This window comes from Dryas octopetala, chromosome 3, assembly GCF_963921425.1.
Source record: "Dryas octopetala chromosome 3, drDryOcto1.1, whole genome shotgun sequence".
Lineage (NCBI taxonomy): Eukaryota > Viridiplantae > Streptophyta > Magnoliopsida > Rosales > Rosaceae > Dryas > Dryas octopetala.
Window position 1 is genome coordinate 13,532,305 of NC_141368.1, and position 16,904 is coordinate 13,549,208.

Consider the following 16,904-nt stretch of genomic DNA (forward strand, 5'->3'; position numbering starts at 1 on the left):
TTAGAGTTTTTTTTTTTATCTTTCAATTTTTGTATTAAATTTCAAATATTACATCAATATACAATTTTCTCAAGAAAGTCTGAACTGGTAATCAGGTTGGGAAATATATTTGGAATAAGAAAGATTCTTTTATTCACAATCTGGAAACATGAATTTTGAAGAGTTGATTAGGTTGATTTTTATCTGAATATGTGATTGAGATTAATTAATAATCTAACAATATAAATATCTTATTTAATATAAAAAATAAAATCATCTGAAATTTAATATGATTTAAATATTGGTTCATTTGTGGTAACAGTATATTTTATTTCTGTTGATCACAAGGAACTGTGCTTCTCTAGATTTGCTTTAAAAATGTTATTTTTCTCATTAATATTGTAACGCGCACACGATAGATTCATTGCATAATTTATAGGTGGGTAAGAATTAAGATGACAGAATTTGGGGCTTCCAAGAAACCATGCCAAATCACACCCATAAGTTTATGGAGAAGTACAGTCCATGGCATATTCTTCAAATAAGCGACAGCTAATTGAGATCGAGAGTTCTGGCAACAGAACGGTGAAAAAATAAGCGTTCATATTTGGTATGGGTGATTTCAAATATAGAAATTTAGTTAATATAATTATAATTAAATTGTCTTATTGAATTACTAAGAAAACATAAATTAATATTTTTCTCAAAATATAAAACATAACATAAATACTTATATTGCCAAAATATAGATTTCATATGATTCATTGTGCATGGTTGTTTCAAATAGAGGGTTGCTATTTGCACACTTTTTTTTTTCTTTTTGCACACCCTTTCTTGAAAAAAAAAAAAAAAAAACACTCAAGAAAAAAGACCACTTTGACCCTCCCCTCACCCAGACACCCCATTCACATCTCCCCCCCCCCCCCCTAATACACACCTCATTTCCATCCCCATCCTTATCTCCATTTTTTCTTTTTTCTTCTTCACCGTCTGAGTAGATGGGGTCACTCCGCCGCCAACCTTGGCCATGCCTGCCATCGCTGGCCACCTCCCCGCGAGTAGAGACCACCAGCAGCTGCCAACCCAATCTACTAGCTTGCGCGCACCTCGTCTTCGCAACCGCCTACGCGCAGCACCCAGCCTCCATGAGCTCGCTGTCCTCCCACACGCTGCTACACCTCCGCCCGCAACACCTCGTCTTCCACCTCGAAGCCCAGAACCAGGCCCACGTTGGCTCCAACTCCAGCCTTTGCATAGCGGCGACTACTCAGCCTCTCGGGTCACCGCCTCCCCGCAACGCCTCTCCTTCCCTTTGGCAAACAACCATCAAACATGGCAGACAACCAACCATGGCAAACAACCAATGAACATCCACCATTAAAAAAAAAATGTAGTTCGACAGGTTCAGCGGACCAGTGCCGAATCGGGCTATTTCGTTCGGCAGTCATCCGTCAAATATAACAGAATTGTTCGGCGGATGAGTGACGAAACAGCCCAGTTCGGCACTGGTCCGTCGAACCTGCCGAATTGCAATTTTTTTAATGGTGTTCGGAGGGGAGGAGAGAGAGGGAGGGTGGTGCTGTGGAAGAAGAGAGAGATATGAGGGTGGTGCTGCGAGGAGGAGAGAGAGAGAGAGAGGTCGGTGTTGCAGGGAGGAGAGAGAAATGGAGGTGGTCGGTGAGGGAAGGAGAGAAGGAGGGAGGTGGTCGGGTGAGGGAGGGGGAAGGGCTGTGTTTTTTTTTTTTTTTTGTCTAAGTTGATGGGAGTGTGGTGGGTGAAGGGGTGTGTTGTGGTGAGAAATTTTGTGAAATGTACAAAATAAGGGTATTAGGGTAATTGGAGGGGTGTGTTAAAGAGAAATTTAAAATTTTAGGAGAAAATAGAAGATGTGTAAGAGAAAAGTGTGTACAAAAAAAAAAATGTGCAAATAGCAGCACGCTTCAAATATATATTGAACATAATTATTTCTTTAGGGTATGTGCATGTCAGATCATGTAATTCCGTAGCTCATCATTTAGCACGGCACAAATTAGATTGAAAATTGGAGGAAGATCCTATTTGGCTCCTTCCTTTTTTACAACATGATATACTTTCATGTTGTAAATATTAAATTAATACTAAATTAATATAGAGACCTAGAGAGCCAAGAGATATCAACATGCATGTAAAATAAAATTTACAGCAACCGCTCTAAGTCAATTTACATTCAACTTCTAAATTCCTAAGCTCTAGCTCACTTTAGGCCATGAACAAACCATAAATCCCATAACTTTGTATAGCTAAGTATATCAATGGACAATCCATTTCAAATTGATTATATCAACAGTTTTATAACTTTGATATATAGCTAAGTATCTAGCTAGCTTTATTGTCATAATCCAATTTTTTTAAATCATTACATATAAATGGAAAAGTATTAATTTGATGATGAAATTTTTTTGTCAAAATCACATTGATGTTTGCTCTTTTGGGACTTGAAGTCACATTGATTAGAAAAAGGCGCATGTCAGCTCCCGCGTTTTCAAAAATGGTACCACAATTCAAATTGAATATGGTGTATGGTTTAGAGAAATGTTGGTGAAATTTTCTCATCTGTCCTCTTTATTTTTAAAGTAATGTTGGACTGTTGGACGTACTTACTGTGTGTGAAAGCTATAATTAAGTTATGTTCTTGTAGGTCTAACCAGTGACCAAGACCCCAACTACCAGCTTGATATACAATTAGGACTACTTTCATTTCTTGTAAATTTACCCTTACTGGAAGGACATCGACTATAGGTTGCATGAATATATAATTGTGGTGCACCTCAAACAGAGGATCAAATCTTTTCTACTAAATTCAAGATGCATGTGAAGTGAAGCCATGGATGAGCCTCCACACCTATATCAATGTTAAGACACTAATTAAATTAAGTAAAGCGTTGTGACTTTGTGATGAACAAAGTTAAAGGACACACATTCAAGTCATTAGATCATCCATCAACGATTGAGATGTATAATGCAGTTTTTGTTTTTTTCTTTTTTTTGGCTGAGAAAAAAGAATTACAACATGAAATCATGAGTACAACCCGAAATGAGTCAAATGACTGTAAAGAATGTCCAAGAAAGGTAGCATCTGCCGTGAAGTTAGCATACAGAAAAATAGAATCAATAAGTTTTGAATCTTCGTCAACAACTATTTTCAAATAGCGTTCTCTTATTAAAGCTCATGTAGTTCAATACTTTCGGTTTTCTTCTTTCATATTAGATAAACTGAATTTTTTTATTTTTTATTTTTTAAAAGTTCTGAGACAATTTATTAAAGAATAAATTAAATCAAGAGAAACTTTCATTTAGGTCCTTTAGTTTTATAATATCCTGAATAAAACTTTATGGCTTTTAAAATTCTAACTAAAGTCCAATAATATTGTAACCATTCTATGTTATACAATATTGGTCCATTATTTTCTATTTTTTTCACACATACCAAGCGTCGAGTGGTCGGCGACCATTTTTTATTATTCGGCAATGTATTTTTATTTCTTTGTCAAGCCCTGGTTTCGGCTTTATATTAGATTTTTACTCTGAGATTTTGAGTTTGCATCCTCCACAAACCTCATTCTATACCCTAGGAAGGTATGAGGTTAACCCGTACCCTATACCCTCAAAAAATAAAAAAATAATGACATATTTCTTTGACAAGACAATGATCAAAGGATTTTATTTAGAAAAAATAAGGGCTTTATTTGAAAAGATCAAATAAAAAATGTTATAAGGACTAAACTGTAATTTTTCCTTAAATCAAAGAGTACTCTACTTCTCTTCTAGTAGTTGTGTATAAATGAGAAAGATAAAAACAAATATCCAAAAGCAAATATTAGATCAACTCAATTCTTTTGGAATACCGTAGTCACGTAACCAATGGCAACACAATCACTCAGCATTACTATGGACTCACTCAGCATGACCAAGCTAATTATTTGATTAATTAAAGCAAAGTTGCTAGCAAAAATTTTTGTGTTCCTAATAAACTTGAGTATCCCCTCAAAACGAAAAGACAGTCAATAGACTCACTCAATACGTACAAGAAGTTTCTATTTGAACTGGCCATCCAAGTTAAGCAGCAGGCTCCAGCAGCTGCTGCTAAAATATTAAATTGAGAACCACGACTTTTGGACACATGCTGTTCAAGAGGTTGGTTATTGGTGTGCCGAAGATACACATCTATGTGATGGAGGCAAGTTTTCAAATGTCTAAGCATTGAAATTGTAAAAATGATTAAATATTATATACAAATAACAAAAAGCAATTTGGGTTTCATTTTCTGACCCAAAAGTTTTAAGACTGACCCCTTAACACTCTACCAAGAACATCAATTCGTATTTACCCCCCAAAAAAAAAAAAAAAACATACATTCATGCAAGTAATGGCAACTTACTTTTTCTTTTCTTTCTAAAAATATAATTAAATTATCTTTTATCACTCTTTCTCTAAATTTAAATCACATCGCATCAGAAGCACACATAATATTTTATTTCTGTACTTATACCGGCATCTAACAAGCTTCTCTTAAATATGTAAAATCATAGTATTAGAAACACAAAATCCATAGGCTGCTTATACTCAACTAGTCAACTGGGTGATTAAAATTGCAGGATATTTCTGAGGATACCACAGCCTGTCCTTGCAGATATTGTTTACAAACAAGCTTGATAGTTCGAGTGTGCATAAAACTTCAATGCAAGACTGCACCTTAAAGTAAGTGTAAATTGCAAGTTGAAAAAAGGCTTCCCAATAGGCTTCACATTAATATCATCAGAATGCCTCTTTTAATACAATGTGTAAATACGCATCTTTATATGCTTTAAATCCAATTGTAAGTACTGATTTATTTCACCTAGACTAGCAGCCATGGGATTATGGAAATTTAATGGGGCTGATACAAGACCTACGATATGGCTGAATAGCAGGCATTAGTAACATGAATTAGAGTGGTGTGCCTATATGTACCTGCTGACATAAGATCTCAAACTAAATAGCCTGCACATGCTAAAAGGTTTGAGTAGGTAAAAACACCATGACATCACTCAGAGCTTCGCAATGGCAGTTACAGGCAAGTTGGATCTTGCAGGCAGCTTTAAGTCTTCCCATTCTTCATCATCCATCTTGGAGAAGTACTGCTCAACCATATGGTCTGTGATGAGATCCAATTTAGAAGGCTCCCACTGGATTGAAGACCAAAACGAAGGAAACCAAAGAAAAATTTAGTCCAAGTTGTAGAAATATATATATACACACATATTTGTACAATCCACACACATATATGCATGTATGCACACAAATATGTATACAACTATACATATATAAATGTGGGACAATTCTATCCTTATCCAACAATATATGCATACATTCTACATATGTATATATATGGGAAACAGAATGCCCATCTACCTTTGGGTTCCTATCCTTATCCAACAATATAGCTCTGCAACCCTGCAAATAGCAGCAAGGTTAAATCATCCAAAAGATAAAGAATAAATTAGGAAAGGAAAAATATGTGAGTAAGCTGAACCTCTCTGAAGTCCTTGCTGACTTCTCCTCGCAAAACATGACAAACCATTCTATATTCACGAACAAGGCATTGACCAACTCCCTGGAGCCTTCCTTCTCTAATCTAGAATTGCAATGCCAAAATTAATATCAAGTCTACAATTTGCAAGATTCAAGCTCTTACAACATAAATTTTCTTCATATTTGTCCTAAAACAATTAGGATGGTATGGAACTTAAATTTCTAGTTTTAGGTGACATTTAGAATACCTCATTCTCTGCTTAGGCAAAAGTAAAAAGAGATATTTCATAAATGTATATTTGCCTTTCCCAACAGTCTATTTGAGATGTTAATGTGGCCCTTCATGAGTTCATATCAAGGTGTATCACCAATACAAATATATAGGGCTGAATAATACTTGGGTCCTGAGTACTGACCAATGAGGACCTTTTCATCCTTAAAAGTTCATGTAGTCCAATAATATATTATACGTGTCATTTTTTAAATATTTACATGGGTTTCGGTTGTTGGGTTAGGACACGTAGGAAGGGAATGGGTGTTCGATTGCTTGTTTAGAAAGTTCTGTTTACTATAATGAGCATGTAGTAATATTATTGGACTCCAAGTATGTAAGGATGAGAATGTCCTGACTGGTCAGAACTAAGGATTGTTCTATAGGGCTGACCCATTAGTTTGTAATCTAGTTTGAGTTATTATTGAAAACTCTCTTTACTCCCTACAAAATGTTATCCATCTACCTTCAATCCAACAATAAGGAGATGACGACCATGAATGACTTCAATTTTTTGGTATACAATTATGAAAATACAAAGCATGACTTCATATCTTTAGAGTGAACTTATAAAACCCAATACCAAATGCCCTGTGCATAACAAGCCATCTATATCTTGCCTATGTAAGGAGAAGGCCAAAAACCCCCTTTCTTATGGAGCTGAGATGTAACAGATTACCGATAAGGCTTCAAAATTTAGGAATTGCTGCTATGTCATGCTTCAACACAAAGTAATCATATCATTTTGATACTTGAGAATTAATTCAGAGCAATTATAAAGACTGCTGCAAACATACCGATCTCAAAGAAATCTTCAAACTCATGGGCGATGCCTTCTTCAGTGATTGAATTGTTGAAGATAACCAATCATCCACCCTGTTCGTAGCCTCCTTCTCCTTCAATAGCAAGCATAAGGTATGGTCAAGTAAAGTTTAAATTCTTCACCAAGGACAAGTAGAAAACACTAAAAGTAAACTATTTTAGTACAAAGCCAAGTGACTAACAAACTTTCCAAGGATACAGAACACACTAAATATCAAACTAACTTTTCCAATATCTTAAATTTCAAATCGACTTACCAGCACAGATAAAATTTCTTCTACTGTTCTTCGAGAGAAGCACTTGTCAATAAGATCCATCCTGTAACCAAAAGAAATGAATAACATATTCCAAACTTGTGATTTTTTACGAATAAATAATCAGTTCATCAACAAACAATGGGTTTAATTGAACTAAAAGAATCATTCATTTCATGAGTACGCAATGCATAGCTACTAAAAGAATCATTCATCAAGATGTAGCTACTTTCCTTAATGTGCACGGCAAACTACCAATTTCATCAATAGAAATTTCTACATGCATAGCAATTTAGACATTCCAATGTGCTTCTAATTTTAATATTAAGAATAGTGTGCAATTTTAGGAACTAGGTGTTGGCCAAGGTTTTTTGGTGGTGATACAATTTCGTGAGCTGTGCTGCAGCTCCAAAAATGATTATATATTTTTGTGTATTCCATTGACAATTCTACAGTGACAAAATAGGATTCATGCAGAACAGTAACTTCCCTAAAGAGTTAGGATCAGAGACAACATTGCAAATGAATTACAGTCCAATAGATTCAGAAGGCCCAAACAAAAGGTATTAAAGAAGAAATACTAACCGGTGATAAGCACTTTTCGCTTTCAGAGCAGGATGCTGTGAGTATTCATCTATAATTGCTGAAATAGTGGCAAAATCACTTGAATCTACTTTGCATAGAGCTTCTTCTAACAAAGACAATCTCTGTCGACCAATGAAACACATAAAATGCACTCAAAATAACTAAGTAGCCTTCAGATAATTGAAGGGAAAATAACTTATTATTTAATTTAGAGAGAGAAATGAAATATAACCAAGAAAACATAACTGGTTTAACAACAAGATTTACAACATCTCTAAAGTATTACCAGGTCATGGTGACTCTAAATTATAATTATATTCTAGGGTCAAGAGTAAACTCTAAACTCGCAATAGACATGAATAAAGTGCATAGAGCTTTCTGATGGACAGTAATGCCTGCCTTCTCATTAAAAAAGAAAAACAAAAGTTCCCCTCATTTTTTATTATGTATAAGTTTAACACAAATCTAAACAGATTCCTTTACCCAAATTTCCTGCCAGAAGCTTCCCTTAGCAATAAGAAACCCCAACCCTGGTGTCCAGGTCACCTTCCTTTCCTCTCTGTCATGTCAGTTGAGTTCTTTTTGTTCTTTGATCTTAGGTTTTACCCATATTCTTTTGAACGTTCTTTGAGGAAGTTTCCTTGGAAATATGAAAGCATTTGTGGGTTTTAGTTTAAGATTACGCAAGAATTAACTTTTGTTTTCCAGACATTAACAGCACTGCAGAAAACTGCTCATGCCAGGATTTTGACTGCCATGACCAATGGAAATGCCATTGTTCACCCTCTTTCCAACCATTTTCACTTGAATTTTGCAGCTTATCTACCAGCAATTTCTCAGCACAATATTTCTTATAGAAGCCAATACTACAAGTTAGAGGTGTTTGGTGATATAATTGTTAATGTGAGAAGAGGGAAGTTAACAAAACTGAGGGTAAATATTTAAAGTAACAAAAGGAAAAGGAAAAGTTTATTGACTAAAAACACATGACAGTCAACAAAACTCAAGTCTGTGACTCATTGCAATTCTGCACCAACTAGGCATAAAAAAAGCTAGAAAATAATGTGCACAAAATTCCCAAAAGGAAGCAAAACCATGCTGATACTTGTTATGAAGTTATGATTCTCAACCATCATAATTCCTAAACTAATCAAATTATCATCTTGTTAAATGTCAAATATGATTATTGGTATAGAATAACACCAATAATAATAGGATGTAGCGTACCGTTGAGGGAACAAAGTGAGTTGCAAGACCACAAGCAAGCATTTCAGCACCATCCAATCTGGCACCTGTAAGACCAACATATTCTCCTGCCACATATTTAGGAGGGGGGAGATGAATAAGAGTACAAAAGAGTGTCTACAAAGTTCAATATCAAACACAATAATCGATACAGGAAGATCATTGATATATCATATGATTAAAAAAAAAAAAGCAACAAACAAACAAACATGAAAATAAAATTGAGAAAAGAGATTAAAAAACTATATAATCATTAGAAAAAAAAAATCCTGGATTTCACTACTTGATAAAAGATGGAGAACTAAAAGTAAAAATAAAATAAAAAATAAAAAAAGCCTCTAAAATAAATAACAAGAAAATCTATATCAATTAAAAATTTAATTATATTTTGTTGTGAGTCTTGTGACAAACAATAACTAGATAAAACAAAAAAAAATAACTTTTTAAATTGTAAATGAAAAAAAAAATAATGGTAGTATGCTTCTTATAATAACCAAAATCTTTTATCTTGTGACGAACACCCTTTTAATAAACAAGGCATATATAAGGTCATAACTCATAAGTTCGAGTAGTATTTTTAAGACTATATCATATGAGGCATCTAATTGTAATTTTTCTTAGCAAATATGATGGTAATATCTAGTTATAATTTTACTGGGCAAATATGATGGTACGAACTATGAAAGTAAAGAGTGTATTACATATGATTGTTGACTGCTAGACAAAGACAATACATTTCAACTGTTTAAAGAGTGAAGACTAAATTCAAATATTGCTCGCTAGCAATGTGAGGGTGAAATTACTAAAGAGGATGAAATTTATCCCTTCTTTTGGTAAGGGTTGGTATTTTAAGAATTGTTTTGTAAATTTGAGGTTTAAACTTTTACTCCTTATGATTTCCTTTTTTTTTCTCTGTACTTCCTGTTTACATTGGAATTGCTCCCATTTTGGCGCTTTTCAATAATCTTATATTAATCATACAAAAGGTAGTGAAGAAAAGCAAAAGATTCACTTTAGAACACAAGTCCAGAGATCGAAGATATAACAGGGATTACCAAAGAATCCAGGAAGTCTGGACAAGTAATAGGAGGCACCTACATCTGGAAAGAGTCCCAAAGCTGTTTCTGGCATTGCGAAGACCTGCATAAGGTTAATGAGAAATAAGAAGGACCAGCTACTTTAAAGAAGATAGCTTCCTAATTGCCTTCCCAAATGAAATAAACAATCTAAATGGATAAATTGGTAAATTGTCATGAAATGTATCACCGTAATTCCACTAGAAAACCGTAGCTTGTAACACCCACAGCAATGGTATAAATATCACAGTGCATAGATCAGATAAAAGTGGCGTGAAACTTCTTCAAACAATTGAAAAATTTTCTTGCTTTTCCATAAAGAATAAAACCTAGCATTTCTCATCTTCCCAATAAAAGTGTCAAACCAAAGACCCACATTATACATAAAGCTTGGGATTTTATTCATTCCCCCCTAGTCTTGCATAAAAATGGCAACTTCTGCGCCTTCCTTGTGTGCTTGTTATTTAAAAGTCTGCCATATAGTGCAAAAATAAAATTCTTAATTATCCACTAAAAAAATATTTCATTCTATACTTTAAAATGTCCAATGTATGCCATCAATCTTTTTCCACACATTTCAGCATACACCTTCTTTTATATCAAAGCCAATGGACTTTGGTCCCCAAACAGAAACCCTATGTTTTCAGTGCTTGAAGCTTGATCAGGTTCACAATGAAAAGATTTTCAATGTACTCATACAAGCATTGGGTGTCATATAAAGCAATAAAAGTTTACTTCAGTGTCTTGAAACCAACTGATAATTGCATAGCTTACACATGCAGCATTGAAATTTTGCAAATAGTGCACTCCCAATTTTCTTTTTTTAGGTCTGAAGGGCACTCACAATTATGCCTGTATAGTCGAGTCATATTCTACTGTGAATAACATAAGCAGAATTGCAGAAAATACAGAATTACCTGACCATAGTTCAACACAAAAAGGACAAAAAGAAAAAACAAAACAGAGAAAAACAAGCAGATTATATAAGCATACATATTTGAATTGCAAGAGCAAAGCATTAAATAACTAAGTGGGCTATAATAAACAAGAATCATCATTCCAGATTAAAAGTCAGGCAAAGATGCAATTTATAAATACTTCAAATCTAAAGGATGCAGCTGAATACTTTTTAACTTCAGACCAGAAAAAAGGTGGGAAACATACCGAATTCTCAGTTGCCACACGGAATCTACCATGTATTGAAGCACCAGCCCCACCTCCCATGACAATTCCATTCAGAATTGAAACCTTCAATGATGTTCATACTAACAGTAAGAAAAAATACATATTTCAAATATATGCTAACTTGACCAAGACTACATCTGATACCGAAAGTCATAATAGAAGTTAATATGAAAACTACACATAGAAAGTGAGCTGGGTCACCTGGGGTTTACTGTATGTTGCCATCAAGTAGTTTAAGATAAACTCCTGTTGAAAAAATTTGGCACCTAATCTCCAGTTTCCTAAGTGATACAAATCGGCAACATAATCATATCAGGATGGCAGTAATTTCTACTGCATCTTATAAATAAGGGTTTTTTCAAAATTGTAACCTAAACTTTGCCCCTTGTCCCAATTAGGTACCCAAAGTATTATTTGTCCCAATTTCATACCTAATTTTTTATTTTGTCCCAATTTGGTATATACTGTGACTTCCGTCAAATAGTACTAACATATGGCGTCAAAGTTAGGGGCATTCTAGTCAACCCAGGTTCATGAATAGAGTTAACTGACCCTTGATATAAGACTTGTGTAAGGCACATGACCAAAGTTTGTTAGTACTATTTGATAAAAGTCACATTCTATACCAAATTTGGACAAACTAAAAGTTTGGGTATGAAATTGGGACAAAAAATAGTTTTTTTTTTTTTAGGGGCGACAAAATAGTTTGAGTACCTAATTGGGACAAAGGCCAAAGTCCAGGTACTAAAATTGAAAAAAACTCTATAAATAAATAATAAAAGAGTTGATAAAATTCAGCAGTTTCCCAGTGAAAGGTGGCTAACTCAAGCTACAGAACCAGAAAAGGGAAATGAATAATAGTTGAAAATTGAAGGCATAAGATATAGATGACATGCACCTCAACTAGGCTATAGCTCATTAGTTGATGATTAGGATCAGTAAAGTTGTCTGATATGCAACAGAAGAAGCTAAAAACACAATTAGGTTTTTTTCTTAACAAAAAAAAAAAAGACGGATGACGAAAGGAGCTGTACCTTCATTAATATCACGAACCACAGCCGCTACATCACCACCAGCACAAAAAGCTCTTCCTTTCCCCTAAAACACACCAAAAACAAGAACAGATGGCATATAAGTCATATTGATTCCTTTCATTGTATAGCTGGAAAAAGGAGTATGCACATTCAATCATTAATTCGTTCAAAGCATTAGTGGATGAAAACGCAACCTCTATATCTTCCACAATACATTATACACCAAAGTAATATATGTTATAGTTTGAATTAACAACCTTGTGGCATTGCTATGAAGTGTGCAGAATTGAGACCTTGTGACTCATGATATCACGAAGTAGCTCAAATCCTTAGTTGGGAATGAACCAACAACCCTGGCTGAGATTAGTCAAGTGACTTGTCCAGGCTTTGTCAGGCTCGAGGTGAAAAAGATAAGTCAACAATCTTATTTATGTTTCACCAACCTCAAAAAGGTAATAAAATTGCAAGTTACTACAAATGAAATTTTGTGGTTTGTCAAAAAACCATCCTTGGAACTTTTAACTCAGTGTCAACGAATCCCTCAACTGTAGTCTTTTGGATTTACTACATGGGTTAGTGCTTGCTTATGGTAATAGTGTTAGAGATTGTTTGCTTTTGTGATATTGTGAGTGGTGGGGAATTGTTAGGTTGAGCTGAGGATATGGTGGGGTTGTAATGGTGATTTGGTTACGGACGCAGCGATAATTAAGTGAAGAAGACATGAAAACAATGAAAATAAAACCAGGAATATTAAGCCTGTTTTGGTAAAGGCCAAAAAATTGCTGAAATTCTCTTGCTCTCAGCCTTCCATCAGAAAAATGATCAAGATAAATTGCTATGTGGGGCTGCAAGTGGTAATAAAATGTACATTCTCGTTAAACTTATATTACACTTATCTTGGAGAAAACCCATTAAAATCTTAATTCAGTAGACCCTACATCTTCATAAGATTGTGGGTTCACCATATCAAGCCATGGACTTTGATGCTCATAGACTTTACACAAAACCCAAAAAATTTAGATATTAAAATGCAGCTAAAAAGTAAATGTAAGTACACAGCATAGGTCTGTCAAAAATAATGGTGAATAGATGCTTCAACATTAACAAACATTTTTTTTTAAGAGAAAACATTAACAAACATCAAATACCCCAAAGAAAAAAAAGCTCTATATGTCTTGTACTAGTTCTTTTTATATAACATGGAACTGAATTTAATAAAAACTGAGAGGTACAATCAAGGTGGACTAGAACTCTGCAAATAAACAAGCCTCAATATACATGAAACGGAGAGACCTTAGCAGAAAACAGTCAGAACGACACCCATCCAAAAACGAATCAGACAACCACACTCAAAAGACTTAAGAGACAGCAGCTTCCCCATCTAAATTTGAAGGGACAGTCGCAGAATTCAGAAGGAACTGATGCCCATACGGAAGCCCAAAATCTAACCTTATTTCATAAGCAATCCACAGACTCCTCATCCGTCCCATCAAAAATTAAACTGTTCCTTCTCATCATATCACCCAAAATAGGGCTAACAAGCACGCCACATCTCCACAGCACCTTTGCCCTCTCCCCTCCGCCAAAGGAGCAAAAAATCTCCACATATAAGGCGTTACAGGACAAGGACAGAACCCAGCTCAACCTAGCAGCTTGCGACAAATTATACAACAATCTCAAAGCCACTAGACAATGGAGAGATAAATCATCAATGCTCTCTGCAGCCCACCCGGGAGACAAAGAGAAGGGAATAAACATACAGAGATGGGGGGGGGATGACACTAAAAGTGGAAACTCTGGCCCAACTATCTTCCCAGAAATGAAACCCCTCCCCCATTCTAACTGCGGGAGAATGATTAGAGGAGAACACAGAAAGGCCCTGAGAGATGTTTTTCCATGGGCATCAGCCAAAACCTCTGACCACCTCAGTGGAGTCGCATCCATTGGAATGTAACTAAGTGCCAAAGTCTCCAGAGGAAATCTCCACAACCACTTCCCTACAAAAGGAAAGTTCCTTTTCTTCAAATTCCCCACCCAATCCACCTAAAATCCATGGACTAGACACAACTTCCAGCTAACCAAGTGATCCTTCTTTCCTTCACCTACTCCTTTGGTCCTTCCCACAAAAAAAAAAAAAATCCTAAGCTTCTAAATCCTTTTTGTCACCTTAACAAGCATCCAAACAATTGAGAGATAATAAGTTGGAAGGCTATCGATTATTACTAGATTCTTTCTTGTTTCTCTTTGATGCCGTTTAAAGATTATGCATGTGAAAATTAACACATGGAAGAAGAGTACCTTGACAATCACCAACTTGACATTAGCATCCTCCTCATAGGCAAGGAAAAGTTCCGACAGGCGAGAGATCTACAAAAATGAAACAATTAATAAACACCAATTAAATTCGTGTTTCACCAAAGCTTATATTAACTATACTCGATTCTAGTCATGAGGAACAGTAAGATGTCAAACTTCCAACTCAAGACATTGTAATGTACACAACCCACAGAGTGATTTAAAAAAATAAGGCAGTAAAATATCTTTTCATCATAAGGCATACCATTTCAAAGGAAAGGGCATTCAATTGCCGAGGCCTGTTCAATGTCAATGTCCTCACAAACAAATTCTGTTGTACTAAAACCTAGCAGATAACAAGAACAAAGAATAAGCTTCAGAAAGAAACACACTAGTTTAGTTGAGCACATAACGGAAAATGTTCAATTATATGGTAACCATGGAAGTAAAGCGTACAAAATGATCACAATTACTCAATTCAAGAGAATAATTGAAATTGGAATTTAAACATTAGATATGATGTAGACAGGGTACATGAAGCTCAAAGCTTTATTCCTAATTTTAAAAGAAAATATATATATACGAATTTTCTGACAAACCAAACAGAGCATAGTATGAATTGAGTTACAACGGAAACAAATACACACACATATATAATGTAAAGGGTATGAAAGCTTAGAGAATTGATTATACCGAATCTTCTTCGTGTCGGCTAGAGTTGAGAGAAGCCATGACTGTACTGGAGATGAGCTGAAACAACTGAGACACACACACAGAGACAAAGTTTTCTATGCTGATTCAGTGAATATTATTTTGAATTGCTCAATCTCTATACATATGGTGTAGAGATTGTAAGCATACCTTTTCAGAAGATAAAACCAACCGATTGCTGTTGTCGTCGGAGCTTAGCGTCAGTTCATTTCATCTAATCCAGTACAAATAGTAGAAACAGTTGGGTTGGGTCAGAGACGTGGCGTGGTGGATGTCATTATTTATGGGCAGCCATCATAATGTATTAATGTTATATAATAAATAATAAACTTTTATTTTTATTTTACATTTTAATTTTTTTTTGGCCATTTACATCTCTAATTTATTAATTTGTTTATAAAGCTAAATCAGAAAATATAGTGATAAATCAGGATATGCCTTGAAAAAAAAAATGATTAACCGGTTCATTTTTTAGTTAGTGTTAAAAAATTGTGTAAAAATTGACACTTAAAGAAATGTATTTTGTCTTTTGGTTTTATAGACATGTGAAAAATTAAATCACGAACACATAGTACAAGCATTTTGTTATTGTGTGATATTTACAATCAATCCAATTTTATTGCGGATCAGGGGTTTTGCTAAGTGACGTGGTTTTTTTTCATTGAATTTTGTTGAGTTTGTTGTTGTATACTTGTATCTGATGAGTTTGCTACATCTATTGAGTCTGCTGCATCTGCTAAGTTTATTGCATTGGCGGGGAATAAAGGCGCCGAGCTAGGCCGGCGAGTGGGGCTGCGACGATAGGGCAATGGTTGGGTGGGGAAGAGAAAAGAAAAGAAAAAATTACAATAAAAAAAAAATTTATATAAAGGGTATTATGAATATTTCATAGGCAAAAAGGTCATAAAAGTATGATTTGGAGCTATGAGGTCAAAATAGTTTCAGGAGTATTAAAAGGGGTTATTGAATAAAATTTCTCATTTGTGTTTTTCTTTTTTTAGTATTATATGATTTATCTGATACATTATACATCATTATCGACTATTTATCAACTACATCGATACATTAAAATTAATAGACAGCTTTTCAATCATTAATTGATGATAATAGATTAATCCACCATATTATTGCATGAAGATTTATAGATCATTAATTGACACATTATAAAAGGATGAGGGAGGAACAACTTATACCTTTCACATGTCCAAAATGCAAGTTTTTTAAAGGGTTTCCAAAACTAGTCATGTTTGCAAAATGATTATCTCTATACACTACTTAAAAGAAAACCAAAAACATTTATAGGAAAATTTTCAAGTAAGAATGTTTTTACTTTAAGAAAAGTAAGAACATCATTTTACAATTCAAGGATCGAAACCGCTATTTTAAAAATCATTCAAAGATTACCTATACAAAAAATAAGCCAAATAGAAAAATTTTTAGCCAGTTTATTATAACTAATATCATTTCAATTTTCTCTGACCATTTATATATATACAAGCTCATTCAAGTGTGGACGTCTGCACGTTCGCATTTGACACCGAGTGCTCGGTAGTGTAAAATTTTACAACTATTGAGCACTTGGCGCTGGTTGGTTGGGGTTTATGTTATGGTTTAGCTTCAAAATTTTAGGCTCCACCTAAAATTCAGAGCTAAACCCTGACATAACGCCTTCACCAAATCCATTTATATCTTAGGAGGAGATAAGGTGAAAAAATAGGGGGTTACCCTCAAAATTCGGCGAAGAAAGCAGCGCTTGTCTGTTATAAAAAAAATTTTGTCAAGCACTCGGTGAAGCTACCGAGCGCTTTATAGGGCATTCGCATGTTCGCACGTCCGCACCTGATCGAGATTCGATCAGGTGCAAACGTACAAACATGCACACCTGCCCGAGCGCTCG

General features: G+C 34.7%; 1 protein-coding gene across 4 annotated transcripts; it reads right to left on the reverse strand.

The window, feature by feature from the left end:
• Positions 1-4,734: 4,734 nt before the first annotated feature.
• LOC147291108 (3-hydroxyisobutyryl-CoA hydrolase 1-like) lies at positions 4,735-15,279 on the reverse strand. 4 transcript variants are annotated; one of them, XM_086236783.1, is made up of 15 exons: positions 15,158-15,279; positions 14,990-15,055; positions 14,562-14,642; positions 14,300-14,368; positions 12,002-12,065; positions 11,169-11,248; positions 10,947-11,030; positions 9,762-9,846; positions 8,689-8,774; positions 7,462-7,583; positions 6,880-6,940; positions 6,598-6,696; positions 5,531-5,632; positions 5,410-5,451; positions 4,735-5,183 (listed from the first exon to the last, which is right to left on the reverse strand). In XM_086236783.1, the coding sequence occupies exons 2-15, from the start codon at positions 15,026-15,028 to the stop codon at positions 5,046-5,048; spliced, it is 1,152 nt and encodes a 383-aa protein (XP_086092909.1). In that variant the 5' UTR covers positions 15,029-15,055; positions 15,158-15,279; the 3' UTR covers positions 4,735-5,045. The 4 variants fall into 4 exon arrangements, with proteins under 4 accessions (XP_086092909.1, XP_086092910.1, XP_086092911.1 ...); XM_086236784.1 differs by having other exon boundaries at positions 14,990-15,084; positions 15,158-15,235; XM_086236785.1 differs by lacking the exon at positions 14,562-14,642.
• Positions 15,280-16,904: the final 1,625 nt, after the last annotated feature.